Here is a 22,108-nt window from a genome sequence, read left to right as displayed (position 1 = left end):
AACTGGAGATTTCGTGACTAATTATCCTTCATTCCTTTGTTACGGATAACTACAAATCTAATAATATGTATAATATGTTTACATCCTTTGGGCAAATATGCAAAGGCCATTCATGCCCTTTATATGCACTGACCACTGAGAACAAATCTCCTGCACTGACGCCTGTGAAAAAACCAGTCATCGGCCTGTGAGCTTGACCATCCATGCACCACCCAAATAAAGACCGAGAAGAGGTGCTGCTAAAAGCATCTGGGTAAGAGGATCAGTTGATGGTGTGAGTACAGCGGCTGCAACAACTGCCCCAACAACCACATATCTCCAAATTGACAGCATTTGGTCTCCTGACACTAGACCGACTTGTCCAAGTAGAAATTGTATAACAGGAACCTATAGAATACGATAATTTAATCAACTATCAACCACATCAGGGAGAACAGCAAAGTTTATAGCATTCAACTGCAGGATTTTGTTATTTAGATTATAATGATCACACAAAGAAAGATGACAGAGAACCCACGGGATCTCTATGAACACACTAATAGAACTAGTCTTAAATGTTCATGCAAACAAGCCACATACAAAACTCCCCAAATCTAGGCAACAAGTCGGAGTAGCATGAATAAAAAACAAGCTCAATAAAGGAAAGTTTGGTTTATTGTGCCAATAGAATAATGAAATCTTATTTAACAAAACAAGATAATGAAACTAATTTCAAACTTCAAGAGGCTGAAATTGCATACCCTTCCATAGACATAATGATAAATGAAAAGACAGTGGGTGGGTTGGAGGGGGAGACGTTTTACCTGAAAAGACAGGCCTGTGCTGAACATGAGCACAAGCACAAACTCAAAGTATTGGTCAATAGACCATAAAGATTCCACAGCCCCTTCTGCATAACTAACAAAAAAATTTAAAGCCGCTGGAGTTAGAACCAAATAGGAGAAGACAATTCCAGCATAGAAGAGTATCGAGGAGCCTAAAACAATTGGCCCCAAGAACCTTCTTTCTTCTCTTGTTAAGCCTGGAAGAACAAAAGCTATAATCTCATAAAGAATAATTGGGCTTCCCACAAGAAGGCCACAGTAGCCTGATACCTGCAAGGCACAAAAAGTTTTTATTACTATTGGCGTGCCCAACTGAAACCAAACAACTTTTTACTCAATGGGGATACTAAAAATGAAACTCAATTACCATGGACTGCTAGATATGTTGAAATAGAAAAAGCACATATTAAGGAATTAGCTTGTTGAAGGTATAAAGTATCAGGGCGCCAATAGTCATAGATACCAGGGTTTCAATAAATGTGGAGAACGCAACCATCCTAGCAGAAAGGTAATAACATTGGATTTCAGATTTCCAATAGGCACACCCACTCCTTCAGATGCTTTATGATTCCTTTCTCACCAAACAGACCACATTAGTGAGGCATGCCTTTCAAAAGAGTATGAATTTATCCAGCATAGAAACTAGAAAGTCATAGTAACCATATTTTCAGGTATAAAAAATATAGATTAAGAAATTCCTTGTCTATATAAATGCCTTGCAATGACAACACCATACACTGAAATTGCATTATGCAAAGGTAATTTTAGAAAGTTGGCCTCACGAAAAATGTTCTATAGCAAATCCTTTTCATTTTCCACATATGCAATTACATGCTTTGAGTATTTTCATCTGTTCTCTTTTTGTAATCTTGCTATTCTTGTTCTACCTTTCCATTTTTCTTTTATATTCTATGGTATTAAACTTTTACTACTAATCTTGTGAATGATGAAACACATTTAAGCATTCAAAGCAAGTCTGACTTCAGTGTAGTCTTGAATTTCTAGTTTGTCAGTACATCACAGTAAATAAGACCACTTGATAAGAACACTAATCACAGTGTGCAGGTGTGATAGACAGCCATCAGCGCTGCCCTTGTTTTCCACAACTTTCTGGAGGTTGGTACAACATATAAAAATGAATAATCAACTTAATGTCATCACTCATTCTTACACAATTGGGCGGCGGTGTCATTGTCAGGCATTTATATTCTATTAGCAGCATAATCATTACAAACATGAAGGCAAAATTCAATTGAAAATGAAAGAAGAACAAAAGAAAAGCATAGCAATCCCTATTTTCATTATTATGGTAAACACATATCATGAAGTTCCTGATTAATCCCTTGAATTTCAGAACTAGGTAGCTAGTAGCCTAATAGTTGCACCAATGTCCACCCAGAATCCGGAAACATAGGTCTTTTAGGTGCCTCAAAGAAAATAGAGGCTGCAGATATGGCCAACCAAGGCCACATAAAATCCAACTTCGCCATCTAGTCTGATACCAAAAACCATTTCCCTCTTCTTCTTTTTTTCCCTTCATTTCTAATTTGGACTGGCAACATTAGATAATTGCAAATCATAAAACAATTTTAAAGGCAAGAAGTATGTTAGTTCCCTCTAACCTTCAATGTTGTAAAGAAAAACTCTCCTGGAGCTATTTGCAGAAATCGTACACCCTGTGCTTTAACAGGAGCTTCAAGAACCATAATAAGTTCTTTTGAAAATGCAAAGCATCCCAATATAGCAGCTCCAACAGCCAAAACTGACACAAATATTCTCTGACGCAGCTCTTCAAGATGATCAAATATACTCATTTCTTTATCATCAGGAAGGAGCTCTTTACTGGGATACAGGAAATCATAAAGTGCACTTCCTTCAGTATTTTGAGCAGAGTTTTCTTGTGAGCTGTCAAGCATGTCTGTAATGTCCATAAAAAAAAAACAGCATATATAAATCTTGATAACGTCAGAGACATTTGTAGATCTAAGAGAGTAGCATTAGCATCTATAGTTTATCTTGCAGATTTGAGTTGCTAATAAAAATATTACAGATTTGATCATTCATACACGTTGAAATGAAACATTTTATAAAATATTAATACTTCAGCCTATCGCATTTTGCTTAGATAAGTTACAATTCAACAAAAACATATATGTATATTGATCTTCTAAATTAAAGATCCCAGCTTTGCCCAGAAACTAGCAACACCAAATGGCAACAAATCATGATCTATTTAAATATAATTGCCCAAAGTGTTAATCATAACCTAAATACACTATTCTTTCGAGAGCAAGTAAATGTATCTAGCGTCGGTAAGCATAGTTGTTCATAATCAATTAAAATTATCCTAACATCACACCACCGAATGGAAAAATTTTTTCTTTTAGACACAGCCTTATCCTTGGACATCATATTTTCCTAAGGACATACTAACAGCTAACAAACAGCACATATGCAAACAAAAGCACTAAACAAAGAATAGCTAAAAATTCTGAATTCACAAAAGAAAAAGGGGGAAAAGACAAATTATGATTTATCCACTTACCAGGCCTATCCTCGAGAGCCGAGCCGACACCTCCACCAGTAGTAGAGCTAGTAGTAGGTAACTCCGGCTGCTTCTCGCCGATATCATCATCGACAGCAGCGAAACAAACGACTCTACTGAAACTTGTGGTGCTCCGCAAACCACCGAATCTCAACCTCCGTCTCCTCGACGACGACGAAGTCAGTTGTTGTTGTTGGTTTCTAATAGAGAGGAAGCGCTTACAGAAGCAGCCATGGAGCTGCAAATGGGCGACGAAAGCGGTGCTCGTACTTCCCATCTTTCTATCTCTGCTATTGTTTTATCTTTTCCTGTCCAAAAAATAAAATAAAAATAAAATAAAATGGGTCGCCGTTAGCAGGCCAATCCAAGCGGTGGCGAATAATTGGCTTGGCACTCGTTGGGCTGCCGATATTTTGAGATTTTTCGATGGAAGCGCATTTTTGCTAAATGCAACAGAGATTGCTAATTGGTGCCATTGGCATTGGCATATGGATTTTGGACCCTTTTCATGCCATTCACTCTTGGCGCTATTGGGCTTAGTCCAATCCAGTAAAACCTCAATTATTAGACCCTGCAATAATCGTTGCAAACTGGTCAACAATTAATGAGGAATTGATTACAAAGCAAATGCCAAGGCGGCTGAAGCACATCATTAAATTAATGGTGTATCATAATTTGCATTGTTTGCAAGTCGCACCTCTATTGTTGGCAATAAGAGATTTATAATTTGGTTTATTATAGAAAACTCTGCTGATGATGGAGCTGATAATGATGATAAAACAAGCATGATACACGATATGCATTTCCCTTTAGAAATAATCATCATATTGTATTAATGGTGATATATAATGGCATTTTTCTTTGTTAGAATCCTTAATTAAATAATTAGGAAATGCACAATTTGAGAGAAACCCATGTTTTGTTTTGTTTGTTTTTTGTTTTCCTTTTTATGATTTTTCATTGCTTGTGAATTTCAATTACTTGGTTACAAGGAAAGATTCAATGGGTTTTTAATTAGTTGAGAAAAACTAGAGATTATTAGTAACATGGTATTTGTTTCATATGTATTGATTGTTTAATTGGTTGGATTTTAATCACTATTACAGCAATATTTACTTCAATTATAGTCATAAAATAATAACAAAATTTTAAGTATTGCAAACAAAATGCCTAGCTAGCTATAACATAATTAAAGACAAATAATTAATATTGGGTTTAAAAATATTCTCCTTCAAGATGCAAAACATGGTTTTCTGGGGGCAATCTATTTTCTTGTAGAAGAAATACACCATCGTCTTGAATTGTCCAATTACATTGCAAGCATTGCATTCTCACTTGATATGCCCAAAACACTCCATGATTAGTGTGGTTTAGATGAACATAACACCAAGCTAGTGGAAACATAAAATCATATAGTTTCCATGATATTTCTTGCCCTGTCTTCAATACGTGAAGCCCATCGTCATAATTTTCAGTGCCACACATAAAAGACACATCATGGGTTGCATTATTTGTCAGCCTTATTTCCACTATCGGGATTAATAAATCAAGGAACTGTTTCCATAGAGAAACCTCAGCCCTCGACACCGCAGACGAAGATAAGAGAAGCATAATGCATAAAATGCATTTTACGTTATTACTTGTGGAGATAATCATGGTATCTCAAAGGTGATAATAATGGTGATAATGGTAATTCTATTGCAAATCAAGAGAGACTTTGCCCTGTTTCAGGTGTTGTTAACAATCTTAATGGTTAGAATCCTTAAATAAAGAATACCCTAGCAAAAAATAGTTACCTTTCTTGTCATGATTGCTTGTTAATTAGTTAAAATACAACCACTTCATTATTGTTTGACTTAAGACAGCAAATTAGGACATAATTTCTAATTTGGGCATAAAATCTATATATTTTAACCTTTTTTTTTTTTATTTCTTAACAATGTGAAATGTGCTGTAATTAAAAACAATGTAGATATAGATATGCCAGTTCTACATACCTGACAAGTAATAATAATTACAAAAGAATTCAAAAGACTGTTATATTTTGGGAAAAAAATAAAATCTTAATTACAAATAATTTAATTTGCGGCATTATTAATTTAAATAGTTAAGCCTATATATTACACTTAAATTATTTAATCCTTTGGCAAACCGAGTCAATGAATCCGGGTTAGAATGATATTTGAATACAGAATTTTTATTCAGAACATGTATATGCATGAAAGATAATTAATGAAAATAAAATTTTCTTTCATTGAGCTTTTAGCTCACTCCCTCAGCTTACAATGTGTAAAAAAAGATTACCGATCATTAGAATTAAGGTTACATTTGGTAAAAAGTAATATAATGCAATATAATTAATTATGAAATGCAATCAAAGTTATAATAAAATACAATACAATTATTATATTATTCCTATATTTAGTTATAAAATAAAATATAAATAGTATAATATAATAATAATTTTAATTTTAATATTTAATTTATTTATAACATTAATAATAAGTGACAGACTGGCAATGGTTACAGTGACTGATAATCGAATAGTAGTAATAGTTGAGTGGTGGTAGTGGTAGCGATATCGATAGTTAGGTGGTAGTGCTGGCAAGGTCTAGTAGTACTGGTGGTAATGGCCAAGTGGTGGTGGTGGTAGAGATAGCAATGGCTAAGTGGTGATAGTGGTAGTCAAGTGATGGTGGTGGTGATAATGATAATGTAACAGAGTGGTGGTGATAGTGATAACAATGATGATGAGAGTAGTAGTAGTAGTGGTGATAACAACGACGGTGTGGGATAACAGTGATAGTAGCAGTAATGGTTAAGTAGTAGTGATGGTAACATTGATGATAATAAATAAAAAATATCAAAATAAATAATTTTGATTACATCTATTTTGTATGTAATAATCATTACATTACTTGAGGCATAATTAATTACATTATGCAATTGTCATTTTATTATATTAAATTTTTATATGTTACCGAATAATGTAATTAAATATGGAATATTGTCACGATTACATTATAATTTTAATTAAATTATACTAAACATAGTCTAAAGGTTTTAGAGGTAGAAAAGCTCTAAATTACTTGGTCTTTAGTGGTCTTAAGAAAAAAAGTACAAAAAAGATGCAGGTATTATTTATAATCACTTAAAGTAAATATGAAAGTATATGCAGGATTTTTTTTCTGCACTCAGGTTTATTATGGATCTAATATACAAGATATATAGTGAAACCTACTTATTAAATATATCGATCTAACATATTTATATTTAAATTCATAATAAACCGAATTTAAACAAAAATTATTTGTATATAAATTATTTATATTATGTTACGTATATGAGGATTGTAAATAATTATTGATCTTAATTTTTTTAAGAGAAATTTTTAAAAAATTGTGATATGTATCATGTGTATAAATACAAAAAGAGGTATATTATGAATTTTAATACTCTTAAATTTAGTCAAATTCTAGGACTGATTGTAAGTCAATAGATGATATTACAATAAAAGTTAAAATTTTATTGAGTGAAATTTATCAACCAAATTGGGTAATAAAGCACAAAATCTGGCACTGACCAGACTACATATACTGTGATTTGCCTAGCACCCGCATTGCCTTAAGTCATATGGTTCAAACAAATATTAATAATTACGCTGGTTGGTAAGAGTAAAGTCCCTCGAAGCTTCCATGATTCCATTATGAGAATTATATCAGTCCAGGACATGAAAAGTGTGCCATAGTTGTCTGAAACTTTGAATTATTAGTTGTGGAATATGAAAAGCAAGTCTGAATAAGTAAGATGATAAGAAACTTCCTGTCGAAAATTTTGACAATTTTTACGATTAGGATACGAGCGGAGCCTCTATAGAGGGACAGGCAGTTGAGTTCCTCTTCCAAGGCCCAAGCTCTTGTTAATTATATGCATTTCCTTACTTCAATTAAGATGGCCAAGAGTAAGGTTTTCATTGCTATCCTTATCATCTTCGTCATATTGGCTATTTTAGATCGTCGGCCACCAATACAATATGATTATTCACCTACACATTGTACGCGTCCTCGCCGCGGAGCTCCATGTCAAAGTATATCACCACCGGGAGGACCAGGGAAGCGCTGATGAACCGTACTTGTTGGTTTGGACACCCAGACAAGTTTAAATAATGCCTAATGCAATGTCCTACTGCTATTAAATTAATATTAAGGATCGCCGGTGAGAATGCGACACAGCCATTGAAGTTTTTATATCCTTTAGATATTAGTATTAAAGAGAAAATTAATAGAGGCTATAGCAAGGTAATATGGTGCAAACGGCGTAGAGTATTCAGAACAGGTAAAAGCTTTCACATATTGTTTTGGAATATTTCCAAATTCAATCTTTCGTCCATGCAATGTTTCATATCTTATTGGTGACATTGGTCCTTCTGTGGTTGCCTTGGATTCTCCTGTTATAATTCTTGATTCATTTCTTTTCTTCAATTAACTGAATAAACATCATGCCCTTTCCACCTTCATCATTCCTCCTTTTTTTTTTTTTTTTTTTTTTTCATGTACAGGCCTACTAATCATGACACTCTATAGCTCTCCCCCAACTGATCCATGTGCTACTCAATTGAGTTGCTGAGTTAAACAACTCAACTCATTCACTAACTCATTTTTTTTTATATTTGTCATTAATTAAAATTAATATTCTTATTAATTATTAATTAATAATATTTTTTTATTAATTAAAATTTCAAATTTTAAATGTTAAAATAAAATTTTAATATTATTGAGTTAAAACTAATATCAATAAGTGAGCTGGTTGGTAAATAGAGTAAACTCGCTTGAAACTTCCATTATTTTGTTATGTGGGCCATTACAGGAGAAAGTGTGCAGTAGTGATCTGAAACCCTGAATTATTAAGTTGTGGAATGTGAAAATAAGTCTGAATAAGTACGATGATAAGGATTGGGAATATTACACTAATTTTCTACAAATTAATATTTTATGTGAATTTTTTTTTCAAAAAATGAAATTTGACGTTAATTAACTAAATGGAGAAGCTTCCAGTAATATCTCATTGCCCATTGCACTATTCAAAATCTTTTCAACAAAACAATTATAATCCTCCATAAACAAAATGTGGTAATAAATATAATACTCAATCAATAATCAAAATAACTAGAATTAATAATGAAGAACTATTGCAAACTAAATGCCTAGCTAGCTATAACATAAGTAAAGACAAATAATCAATGGGTTTAAAATTTAAAAATATTCTCCTTCAAGATGCAAAACATGGTTTTCTGGGGGCAATCCATTTTCTTGTAGAAGAAATACACCATCATCTTGAATTGTCCAATTACATTGCAAGCATTGCATTCTCACTTGATATGCCCAAAACACTCCATGATTAGTGTGGTTTAGATGAACATAACACCAAGCTAGTGGAAACATAAAATCATATAGTTTCCATGATATTTCTTGCCCTGTCTTCAATACGTGAAGCCCATCGTCATAATTTTGAGTACCACACATAAAAGACACATCATGGGTTGCATTATTCGTGAGCCTTATTTCTACTATAGGGATTAATAAATCAAGGAACTGTTTCCATAGAGAAACCTCAGCCCTCAACACTGCAGACGAAGATAAGAGAAGCATAATGTATAAAATACATTTTATGTTATTACTTGTGGAGATAATCATGGTATCTCAAAGGTGATAATAATGGTGATAATGGTAATTCTATCGCAAATCAAGAGAGACTACGCCTTGTTTCAGGTGTTGTTAACAATCTTAATGGTTAAACTCCTTAAATAAAGAATACCTGAGCCAAAAATAGTTATTTTTCTTGTCATGATTGCTTGTTAATTAGTTAAAATACAACCATATCATTATTGTTTGACTTAAGACAGCAAATTGGGACAGAATTTCTAATTTGGGCATAAAATCTATATATTTTCCTTTTTTTTTTTTTTTTTTTAATTTCTTATGAATATGAAGTGATGCTGTAATTAAAAATAATGTAGTTATAAATATGCCAGTTCTACAAACCTGAATCCGGCTTAGCATGGCACTTGAATATAGAATTATAATTACATTAAAATCGAAGCAGTGAATTTATAATATTTTGGGATCAACAATAAAATGAAAAATTATGCAAAAGAAAAATCAATAATTGTTGTCATTGTTGTCCTCATTTTAATTTCAGTTTTAGATATTGTTCTTGGACAATGTATTTCTGTATATACACTTGACGATTTTTCTTATTTGTCTTTCTATGGCAAATGAATGTTTGATTATCATGCATGAAAGATCATTAATGTAATATTAATCAAGAAAATACAATTTTAGGACTGTATATAATTAATTACTGATTGTAATTTTTAAGACAAATTAGAAAAAAATTATCTATATAATGAATGCGAAAAGACGTTTATTATGAATTTTAATGGTGTTAAATTTATTCAAATCTTAGTGCTGATCGTGGCTTGGTAACGAGTCGTGACAAGAATTTTTCGAGTGAGAAAAAATGTTTTAAGAAATTTAAAGTATTTAAGTTATTATTTTTGCAAAACAATATAAAGCTAACAAATTATGAAATTTTACATTATAAATTTAAGTGGATAGAGGAAAGTTAAAACTAATTAAGTGAAATTTATCAATAAAATAAATAATAAAATATTAAATATCGTATTAACTAGACTATATTGTGATTTTTCAAGCATTCACATTGCTTTAGACCTTGTTTAGAGTTGAGGTTTCAGGCTACAAAAGCACTTTTTTTTTTTTAAAAAAAAAAGCACAATTTTAAATATTGTTGAAAAAAATAATTTGAAAAAAAAATTATTTTATTATTTTAAAATTTTTATAATTAGAACATACTAAATCTAATTTTTAATTAATTTTTAATATTTTATAATCAATATAATTTAAAAAGTTCTTACAGTCTCTTAAAATAGTCGAACATTATGAGAGACGAAACCAATATTTACAGCCAAGGGCGACGGACGAACTTTTTGAAAGCTTCCATGTGGGCCATAGTATATGCTTGGCTGCCGAGAAAAATCTACAAAAAACTTTCATCATACTAAACTTGTTAAACAAAATGTACAGTGGTCGACCAACTTAGTCGTGGAAATTAATGGCAAGAAATCAACAGCTTTGAATAATTTCTCAGATCTTCCAGGATTTCATGGAAAAATTTGGTCATCTTGGAAACTAAGAGCAAGTAAGCAGCAACTCTGAACAAGTTGTTTCCCATTCAAAATTTTGGTCTGTCGTAAAATATATAATGCCCTAATTCTGTGCATTTCCTTACTCAAATTAACATGGCTAAGAGTAAGAAGGTTTTCATTGCTCTCCTCATCATCTTCCTCGTGTTGGCTATTTTAGATCGTCGGCCACCAATACATGGTCATTCACTTCAAAGTCTCGCAGTCACAGATCCGCGTCGAAATAAATCACCACCAGGAGGAACAGGGAAGCGCTGAGGAGCCACACTAGTTGGTTTGGAATTTGGAGACCCAGAGGAGAAGTTGAAATTAATGTGCTAATGTAATGATCTACTATTAAATATGGATATCCTGCACAATTTTTCTTTTTCATTTTCTTTGCGTTAATTTTCGATATATTTGAAAAAAAAAATATATATATATACACTATCAGTATTTCTGATGGCGGACATTCAATGGCCTAACTTGAAATAAAACATTTGCTAAAAAAAAATTTAATTAAATTCTCACACAGTGATGTTTGATTTTTACTAAAGAATACCTGAGCCAAAAATAGTTATTTTTCTTATCATGATTGCTTGTTAATTAGTTAAAATACAACCATATCATTATTGTTTGACTTAAGACAGCAAATTAGGACAGAATTTCTAATTTGGGCATAAAATCTATATATTTTCTTTTTTTTTTTTTAAATTTCTTAAGAATATGAAATGATGCTGTAATTAAAAATAATGCACATATAGATAAGCCAGTCCTACATACCTGACAAGTAATAATAATTACAAGAGAATTCAAATGAGTGTTATATTTTGGGAGAAAAATAAAATCTTAATTAGAAATAATTTAATTTGAGGCATTATTAATTTAAATAGTGTAGCCTATATATTAAACTTAAATTAATTAATCCTTTGGCAAACCGAGTCAATGAATCCGGGTTAGCATGATATTTGAATATAGAATTTTTATTCAGAACATGTATATGCATGAAAGATAATTAATGCAATATTAATCAAGAAAATAAAATTTTCCTTCATTGAGCTTTTAGCTCACTCCCTCGGCTTACAATGTGTAGAAAAAGATTACCGGTCATCAGAATTAGGATTACATTTAGTAAAAGGTGATATAATGTGATCAATTATGTAATGCAATTAAAATTATAATGTAATATAATGTAATTATTGTTAAGTTTCTATATTTAATTATAAAATAAAAATATAAGTAGCGTAATGTAATAATAATTTTAATTTTAATATTTAATTTATTTATAGTATTAATAATGTAACACCCTCCCTGTAGCAACTCTATACATTCTACTATTCCGGTAACCATTGTCGGTTTGGACAGCTAGAACGTCCGGAAAATTATTTAAACTAAAGTGAAGAACCATAATTAACTCAAATATTAATAAGAAAAATTTAGAAAAAATTTTAGAAATAAAATACAACCAAGATAAATGAGCCGGTGCCCTAGCGATGGGTAACCTAGTGGGAAGTTGCGGTTCTCGCAACTAGGAGCCCTAGACCTGAGGGAAAATTCATAAAATAATTTTTGGGACTCCAGAGAAGGGTCATTGAGGTTCCTATGGCATTAGAATGCCAAGAAAATGCTTAGAAAAATTTTTCAATTGGTATAGACAATTTTAGTTAGTTAAGCCAAACGGAGGGCATTTTGGTCATTTGCCTTCAGAGGTGATTTTTGGCCAACTAGTCCAGTTAAGTAAATAATTATTATGACACAATATGTAAATAAATATTGCTAAAAATTGAATTAAAATTAAATAGACAAGAAAAGGATGAAAAATGAGAGAAATTGGACTTATGACATCATTATGATGTTATTATTATTCTTCCACCAATCAAAATTGAGTAAACATTTTATAAGGGATAAGGAAGACAAAAAAAATCACTTCATCTTCCTCTTCCTTCCATTGCAGCCGAAAATCTCTTCCTAAGCATTCCACCATTTTTTTTTTCTTTCAAACTTGAGTATTTCAAGCTTTTCACCATAAAAGCTATACTTGTCTTCACAAAAAAAATTCACTACACCTTGGAAAAGCTAAAGATAACAAAAAGAAGTAGGAAGGAGGAACTTTTACAAGCTTGGGATTAGCTCCATTAGAGGTTAGTGACTTAACTTGCCTTTTCTCTTTCAATTCATGTTGAAGGAGTATGATTGAGTGTAAATTTACAAAGAAATTTAATAAATATCATGTGTATGCCCATCCCACATTTTCGATAGCCTTGGATGTGGTAAGGTTTTGAGGATTTCATGGAACTAAAATCGTAGTATGGTTGCCCTTAGTATTAGTCTTTTGAGTGGAATAATGAAATGCAAGTTAAATGCATACTTTTAGATAGTTGAGTTAGGGTTTGGGATGGAATTGAGACTTTGATTATGTAATGATGAAAGTAGGTTTTAATGGTCGATTAGTGACCATTTGGTTATGTATTAATAAGAAATGAAGTGGTTGGTTTAGTGGGAATTGAAGTTAGTGTGGCTGCCCTTGGTGACCTATATGACTGGGTATGAGTCCAACAGGTTTGGACAGTAATAACTGGAGTTGTAGAGGTTCAATTGGTACAAAACCAATTGGACATGAAACTAGACACATAATGGCACAACTTTGGTGAAGAAACCATGCCCAGAAAATCAAATCAAGTTGACCTAAAGATTGTCCTAATCTGAGTGACCTGCATTCTGCCTAGGCAAAATAATCAAATGAATAGTTATTCATTTGGTCATAACTCTGTGTAGAAAGGTCCAATTGACCTGAAATTTTACCAAAAAATAGCTGAGACATAGACCTACAACTTTCAGAAACCTAACCCAAATTTTGACCATAACATGTTCAAAAGATGACCTGTAGTCACTGCAAAAAACACTATAGATTTGGTCAGTCCAAAAAATCTGGGAAGTTGGCAATCCGGCCAGTCATGGTATTTAGGCCATAACTTGAGCTAAAAAACTCCAAATGGAGTGATTCAAAAAAAGAAATGTAACTAGACACAATAAGGAACAACTTTCATGTTGACAACTTTGTCAAATTCTGATACGGTGTGTCCGCAAGTGCACGGGTCACAGTAGTATAGTTTTAAAAAAATGATATCGATCCCACAGGGAATTGTGCTTAAATTGGAAATAAAAGTATAAGCTAATTAGAATGACAAAAAATTAAAGATGTAAAATGAAATTTGGAATTAAAATTGGTATTTGAGGAATTAAAACTAAGTCAAACAATTAACCTAAATTAATTAAACTAGATTACCAAAAATTAATTTGAAATTTCTATTTATAAAATTTGAGAGGAATTAAATCTAAATTCAATAAAAATTAAAGTGATTCTAGAGATTGGATTTTCCATATTGTTTGCATGTGGTTTATCCCTAATTTAGCCAAACACATGAGAATTGCAATTTTGAGGGAAATCAATTCTTAGTTCTTTGAAACCTTTTTCAAGCATTTCAAAGTTGGTTTTCATTAAATCAAACCCTGTTTTCACGGTATTTCAAACCTAACAAAAACCCAATTAATGCTCTAATTGATTTTGGAAAGTCCCCTTAATTCTCCTAGCTTATCTCTAACACCAAGAAAACAAAGTTTATTGCAAGATTATCTATCCCTAATATTCACTTTTCAGTCCATCTATTAAGGATTAAAGCTTAACTTAATGAGGGCCCATTCATCAAGCAAGGCAACAAGCTCACAAGCAATAAATCAAAATGTAACAATCTTCATTTAAATGGCTAAATCAGTTCAAAACCACAATCCAAAACAATATTTACAAACCCATCTCTAGAATCTCAATCAACTACTCACAAATCATTGTTTAAAGACAAACCCAAATGTATAAATGAAGAAATAATGAAAATCTAAGTTAAGGAATAGAAAAACCCAGAAATATGCAGCAGAATCTGCTGCAGAGAAGTGCAGAAAACGAGCTCCTGCTGCTGCTGCAGAAATGGAACCCGTGCTCCCTCTTTCTCTCTTTCTTTTCTTGCAAAAAATGCCTCCCTTGCTCTCTTATGGAAAGAAAATGATAAAGGGGACTTTATATAGGTGAGGGGACTACCCTATAATGGGTAAAAGGGGGAAGGTTCCAGAGAAAGTGAGGTAAAAAGCCAGAGTAACGGAAATGCCACGTCAACCATTTCCAGTAAAAATAACATAAGCTGGATCGGTTATGTCGCGGGTTGTGTCGTGGGTTGTGTAGCTCTCGGCCTGAATATCTGACGATCGACACAACTTGCGACATAAGCTAACTCGGTTGTGCTGAAGGTTGTGTCGCTCTCGGCCATTTTTACTTAACTTCAAAAATTTTTGCAATTCAACTCTAATCTCCTCCAAATGGCTACTCTGATCAAAATACATCAAATTTCTCCAAATTTAACCTACAAAACAAATAAATTCCAAAAATTAAACTAAGAAGTGTGAAAATTGTAAAATTGACTAAATATATACTAATATCTATAATAATAGCTATGAACAAGGGTAAATTATGTGCAAAAATTACACCTAAATGATGATATAAAATGCATGCATCAAATTCCCCCATACTCAAACTCTTGCTTGTCCCCAAGCAAAATTTCATTAAAACTCATTTGGAAGGGGATAGAATCAGTCTTTGAAAACTCAAAAATCACTAATCCAAACCACCAACTTACCCCTAGCCACCAACATTCCAAGTTCCCACCAGCGAAGCACAAGGAATGAAGCAATCACTCTCAACAATTACAAAATAGCTACAAGAATTAACCAATCAACCCAAGCAACAAATACCAACCAGCTACAAGAGTCAATTGTGCCAAAACAAACCTAAATGAAATAGATAGCCAATGTGTCTCAAATAGATGGTGAGTAATGTATAAAAGATTATATTGCCAAACCCATATGCAAGCATAAAAGATCTAACTCTACTAATGTAACAAGCATTTTTCAAAGAATCATTAGGTCTTTTTAAGGGTTGTAATGGGGTCAAATAGGGTAAAATTGTGTTAACAAAGAAAGGAAATAAGGTAAACAAAATATGAGAATAATATTAATCATAAAACTCAAAGTGCATCTTTTTTTTTTTTTTTTTTTTTTTTTTTTTTTTTTATCAAGAGGAAAGAAATTCACAATGAATCTCAAGTGCTATCACAATAAAGGGACTATTTTTATTTTTTTTATTTTGTATGCGTCCCTATTTCACATCACACCCAAAATTACCTTTGGGATATTTTGGTGACCATTTTTTATATCAACTTTTCACAATTACTCTAGCACTTTTCAAGATGTTTCAATCCTCCAAGTTTTTTTTTTTATCATTATTTATTTTATTTTATTTTATTTTATTTTTTTTATGCACTTAATTGCTAAAATATTATTCTCATAATAGGTGGTAGTGTTTAGGTTTAATGGCTAGGTAAATGATTTGGGTTCCAAAGAAATTAGGGAATTATGGTTCAAGGGGGTTTGCAAGGGTTGAAATGAAATTAAGGTAGGTTAAGGCTAAATGTGAGGTTTAAAATATGAAGGAATGCCTAAATCATATTCTTATCAAATGCAAGTTAAAAATTTCACTTTGAAAGATCTAAGATGCTTGTTCTAGGAATGGTGAGACGACAAGGACCATTTTCTTCCTTAAAGGCTTATTCAGACACTCAAAACTCAAAATAACTAATCAGAATCTGCATACCTAGATGAATGTATTAATTTTCAGCTATTAAGTAAGAGAAAGAATAATGCTTAAGACTTTGTACCCAGCTGGAACTTTCATTCCACTAACCATCTAAAGGCAAGTTGGATTGCTTGAATAAGTGGCTTATGGAATTCAAAGACTGGTTTAAAAATGCAAAAATTTTAAAAAAAATGAAATGCATGAGTGTAAATGTATAGTCAACCTATATGTAACTAAGTATGCATAACTAAGTATATGAAGCTATATGCAAGTGTATGTATGTGAATATGTACAAGTATGAAGTGATGAATGAGTATGTCACTATATGCAAGTGAAAAAGGAAAAATAATTTTTGCAAAAAATTTACCCTCTCCCCCATACTCAGAATGAACATTGTCCTCAATGTTAAAAGAGTGCAAGAAATGGGATAATTTGGCTATATGTGCAAAAAATGGGTGGCTCATATGTGCATAAAGAATTATTATCCTGTTGCATAAGCGATAGCACAACTTGTGTTGAAAGTGACACAAGCTTAGATGAGAATTGTTACCTCATTGAAGTGCAGCCAATTTAATTAAGTAAAATTTGGACAGCTGCTACACTCATTGCAAAAGAAACAGTGCAATGGAATCCATTAAATCAATTAAACTCAAAAAGTTGAAATAGGAAAGTTAAGCTAAAAAATATAGCCATCAAGTGTAAATCCGAAATAGCAAATCAAAGTAAGTGAGCAATGTACTAAAGATATAAAAGAAAAATGTATTTTATGAGGAACTAAAAAAAAACTAAGTAAATGGTTCAAGTAAAGGAAAAACAACACAAGTAGAATATTAACTAAACAAGTTAAAAACACTAATGAATTAAGCAACTAAAATAAAGACATGAAATGTTTTTTTTTTTTTATTTTTTTTATTTTTTTTATGGGTTAGTGGGCTTTTTTTTTTTTTAGCATGGGGTGGTTGCGGGCCCATTCTGGTGAAGTGAGTTCTTATCTTGCAAACAAACAGGCGACACAAGTTAGAACATAAGGATAGGGGGGTTGTGTTGCAAGTTGTGCAACAATCTGCCCAAAAGTGTGCCCAACGAACACAAGCAACGACACAAGCAACCCCGGTTATATCGCAGGTTGTGCAACAATCTGCCCAAAAGTGTGTCCAGCGGACACAAGCGACGACACAAGCAAACCTGGTTATGTCGCAGGTTGTGTAATCTGCTGCCCAATTTGACCAAATTTCATAGCACCTAAAAAAATTGAAACAAATTAGATTTCAAATGATTAAACCTTCATAACATGAATTCTAATTGTTCAACTTGTTATGTTCATCAAATCTCATTAAAAATAATTTTTCAAAACACAAATTCACACATCCACATTCAAATAATTTTCTTTGTTAAACCAAGATGACAAGGTTTGGAAAAATTTTCTCTTAAAGTTAACAAAAAGGGCAATGAATCCAGCAATATGCACCAGCAAATACTGATGCATACATTTTGCATAGTCATTTAGGTCTAATTTTATAACCATTTTTATTTGATTATTAGTCATTTTTAGCTAATTTCATTAGTTAATTAGTTAGTTTTTCATAGTTGTCAATTTTGCATTAATTTGTGATTTTTACTTTGTTTTGTAGGAAAAATGGTGTTTTTGAAGGACCGAAGAGAATTTTGCCATTGAGGAGTGTCTTCTACAGCCAAAGATGTCAAAAACAAGTTTTCAAGCTGAAATATGCATTGACCAAACTGTGCATAACTTGCCGCATAAGCTATGCAGATCTGCATAAGGAGAAAAATCACTGCTCTAAACACGAAATGTGCATAAGGAGATCGCATAGCTTGTGCACATTCACGCCTCCTTATGCACTTTCACGGAATTGTGCATAACCTATGCACCAAGTCATGCGTTCGCATAAGTGACCCAAACAATGAAATCGCATAAGGGACTGCATGACTTATGCAGTCCACTTATGCAGTCCCATAAAGAGTCCATTAATGAGCTGGCAGAAGATTTCCTCAGATAATTTCTCCTAGAACATACCATTTTAGGGCTCCATGTCAGAAAAATACTATAAATAGTCTCATTTTCCCATTTTAGAGGAGAGAAAAAAAAAGGAGCAGAAAAGGAAAGGAAGAGGAGAGGCAGAATTTGAGGAGACACTTTCACCTTCCACACCATTTTCAACCAAGATTTGCAGATTTCTTTCTTTCCTTACATTTTTTCTACATTTCTAGTGTTTAATTTCTTATTTCTTAGCTTAGATTAAAGCTTATTTTCATATAAACTCAGATTTTCTTGTAAACATTATGAATAGTGAGTAGTTTACCTTTGATTCTGGAGTAAGGGTTGTAATATTTGAGATATTTTGTGGATTTTGATTGGGTAATCCATATTTTGTGGTCTTAATGAGTTTTATTCATTTCTTGTGTGCTTAATGACATGCTTAGTGTAGGATCCCATTAAGTGATGTTCTTAATCCATGGTTGAAGCATCGAAAGGAGAAGGCCTTGTGATAGATAATCAAGAAATCGGACTTAATTAACTTAGACCTAGAAATAGGCTAAGGATTAAGAGGATTCACAGATTAATTAAAGAACTTAATGGGTCTTAATTAATTCTAAGTCCACGAAAGTAGGATTAGATTGATTAAGGCACTCTTTGTCTCACTCGAAAGGGTATTCGAAGGATTTAAGAATTAATCTCCTTAAAACCATAAGTTTCACAAGATTGGATAACCAATTTAAAATCTCAAAATAGCTCGGATATGAAATCCCGAACTCCGGAATCGCCTTTTTACCATTGTTAATTTCTAATCGAATTTAATTACTTGCCATTTTGAATATTGCCATATTTGAACTTGCTTATTTCAATTTGATGCAGTTTTAGTTTAATTAACACATTGTTGAATAGATTATTAATTTTGTATACATAGATTTCACATTCTCAATACCCATTAATTCATTACTTTAATTTCAAAAATATTTCAATTTACTCAACTTTTTATATCAAAAATTCAATCATTAACACAACTCCTCATGGGAACGATATCTTTTCTATACTACTTGTACGACCCGTGCACTTGCGGTAGGGACGCATCAAGTTTTTGGCGCCGTTGCCGGGGAGTTGTTTGTTTAAGATTGAATTCTTGATTATTTTAGTTGTTTTTAGTTTTATTTTGTTATCTTTTCATTTTGTGTTTGTTTGTTCTTTTTCAGGTAGTTTTAATCTTTTATGAGAAGAGCTAGAAACACAAGTGACACATCCTTATTGTTTGATCCTGAAATTGAGAAATTTTGTAAAGCCAACAAGAAAGAAACCAGAAAAAGGAAAGAAGCTTTGAGAGAAACTGAATTTGAAGCAGACATGGCTGATGAAAGAATGAGAATTGGTGTTAATGCTGGAAATGATCAAAACAATGAAAATGCAGCCCAAGGTGAAGAAGTTGTTAATGCTAATGTGCATAGGGGAAGTATGATGGATCATGCTTTTCCTCATTTTGATGACTTGAGAGAGAGCATAGCAAGACCAAGAATTGATGCAAATAGTTACAAGATGGATTTTGGGGTTCTTCAAATGATTTAGAATTCTCAATTTGGAGGACATCCTTCTGAAAATCCACACACACATCTGAAGAAGTTTGCTATGATTTGTGACATGCAAAAACAACCTGGAGTGTCTGATGATGCAGCAAGATTGAAGCTATTTCCATTCTCTTTGAAAGATAGAGCATTGGACTGGCTTGATTCTTTACCTCACAACTCCATTACAAATTGGGAGCAACTCACTGATGCATTTCTTGCACAATATTTTCCACCTGGAAAAACTCAAGAATTGAGGAATCAAATGACAGCTTTCAGACTAAGAGAGGATGAAACTCTATATGAGTCATGGATGAGATGGAAGGAATTAGAGAGATTATGCCCACATCATGCCATTCCAAAATGGATGATTAACCAGAATTTTTACACAAATGTCACTCCTGCAATTAGAGGGATTTTTGATGCTCAAACAGGAGGAGAATTTATTATGAAGCATGAAGATGAAGCTTATGAGCTATTGGAGAAAATTGCAAAGAATACTCATCTTTGGAGTAGTTCAAGAGGACCAGCTCCAACTCAAAAAAGGCAAGCTGCTGGAATGTATGATCTTGATCCATTCAATATGATTAATGCAAAGTTTGATGCACTTACTAATGTTTTGGCTAAGAAGATGGAAGATTTGAGTATGTTGGTTAGTTCATCATCATCAGCTGGAAGTTCACAACAAGTGGCTTATGCAGAGGAAACTACCAGCTGTGGAGTAGATTATGGAGAACAAGCAGCATATGTTGGTAATTATGGAAACAAACATATGGGGAATTCTTATTCTCAAACTTACAATCCAAATTGGAGGAATCATCCCAACTTTTCATGGGGAAATCAGCAAAATCAAGTCCAAAATCAGAATTTTCAACCACAACAGCAACAAGGAGTTCCATATCAGCAAAATAGGCAACCATTGCCTAATTTTCAGCAGAAAAATATGAATCCTCCTCCAAAACAGCAAGAACAAAGTTCCACCACAGAAGCTTTATTACAACAGATTCTTGCTAACCAAAATAAGCATGATGAGGAGATGAGAGAGATGAAAGCAAGGCTAGAACAGATGCAAACACATAACAGAATGCTGGAAAATCAGATTGCACAACAAGCATCTTCCTCAGGTGCCAAGTCTTTTGGAAAACTTCCAAGTCAACCAGAAAACCCAAGAGAACAGTGTCAAGCTATTACTTTAAGAAGTGGGAAAGTTATAAATGATGAGAAGAGTGAAAACAGTGAGAAGAGAGAAAATGAGAAAGAAACTGATGAGAGTGAAAAACAAGAGAGTGCAGAAAAATGTAAAGAGAAAATTGAAGAGAAGGAAGAGAAGTATATACCTCCTGAGCCCTACAAGCCACAACTTCCCTTTCCACAAAGATTTCAAAAAGCCAAGCTTGATAAGCAATTTGGGAAGTTTTTAAAGGTTTTGAAGAAACTTTACATAAATGTGCCATTTGTTGATGCTCTTTCACAAATGCCCTCTTATGCAAAATTCTTGAAAGAAATTCTCTCAAACAAGAGGAAACTTGAAGATGATGAAACTGTAGCTTTGACAGAAGAATGTAGTGCTATCCTCCAAATGAAACTTCCTCCAAAGCTCAAGGATCCAGGGAGTTTTTCAATTCCATGCCACATTGGGGAATCGTGTTCTATAAAAGCTTTATGTGATTTAGGGGCTAGTGTAAGCCTTATGCCCCTCTCCATCTATGAGAAGCTCAACATGGGAGATCTTAAGCCAACCCACATTTCTCTTCAGTTAGCTGATAGATCAATTAAGTATCCTGAAGGGATTTTGGAGAATGTGCCTCTGAAGGTTGGAAAGTTCTATATACCTGTTGATTTTGTCATCTTGGACATGGAGGAAGATTTTAATATTCCAATTATCTTGGGAAGGCCTTTCCTGGCTACAGCTGGTGCTTTGATTGACGTGAAAGGAGAAAAGCTGACTCTTAGAGTTGGTGAAGAGCAACTGGTTTTCAATATTAATAACACTATGAAGAAGCATCATTCTGAAGCTGATACTTGCTTGAGAGTTGATATCATTGATGAGCTGGTTGAAGAACACTTCAGAAAGAAATATCCAGAAGATCCACTTGAAAATTGTTTGGTTCATGGAGGAGGCATAGACTATGACAACCCTCATGTGGCTGCATATGCTCAACACTTAGAGGGAAGTCCACCATTCATTTCTGCTCCAGTTTTTCAACTCACACAAAAGGAAAAAGTAGAATCTAAACAACCATCATTCAAGGAAGAAGATGCACCTAAGGTAGAACTTAAGCAACTTC

At 32.9% G+C, this 22,108-nt stretch overlaps 1 protein-coding gene and 1 non-coding gene across 2 annotated transcripts; both read right to left on the bottom strand.

The window, feature by feature from the left end:
- Positions 1 to 9: 9 nt before the first annotated feature.
- LOC110663429 (sec-independent protein translocase protein TATC, chloroplastic) lies at positions 10 to 3,800 on the bottom strand. The gene is made up of 4 exons (XM_021822712.2): positions 3,370 to 3,800; positions 2,447 to 2,742; positions 804 to 1,094; positions 10 to 387 (listed from the first exon to the last, which is right to left on the bottom strand). Exons 1-4 carry the CDS (start codon positions 3,644 to 3,646, stop codon positions 178 to 180), a joined length of 1,074 nt encoding a protein of 357 aa, XP_021678404.1. The 5' UTR covers positions 3,647 to 3,800; the 3' UTR covers positions 10 to 177.
- A 16,270-nt stretch (positions 3,801 to 20,070) lies between these two features.
- Positions 20,071 to 20,177, bottom strand: LOC131175723 (small nucleolar RNA R71). Its single transcript, XR_009145912.1, has one exon. It is a non-coding gene; the product is annotated as a small nucleolar RNA R71 (small nucleolar RNA).
- Between the last annotated feature and the right edge of the window lie 1,931 nt (positions 20,178 to 22,108).

The sequence above is a fragment of the Hevea brasiliensis genome, chromosome 17 (assembly GCF_030052815.1).
Source record: "Hevea brasiliensis isolate MT/VB/25A 57/8 chromosome 17, ASM3005281v1, whole genome shotgun sequence".
In the NCBI taxonomy this organism is placed as follows: Eukaryota; Viridiplantae; Streptophyta; class Magnoliopsida; order Malpighiales; family Euphorbiaceae; genus Hevea; species Hevea brasiliensis.
This window is presented reverse-complemented; position numbering and strand designations above follow the sequence as displayed.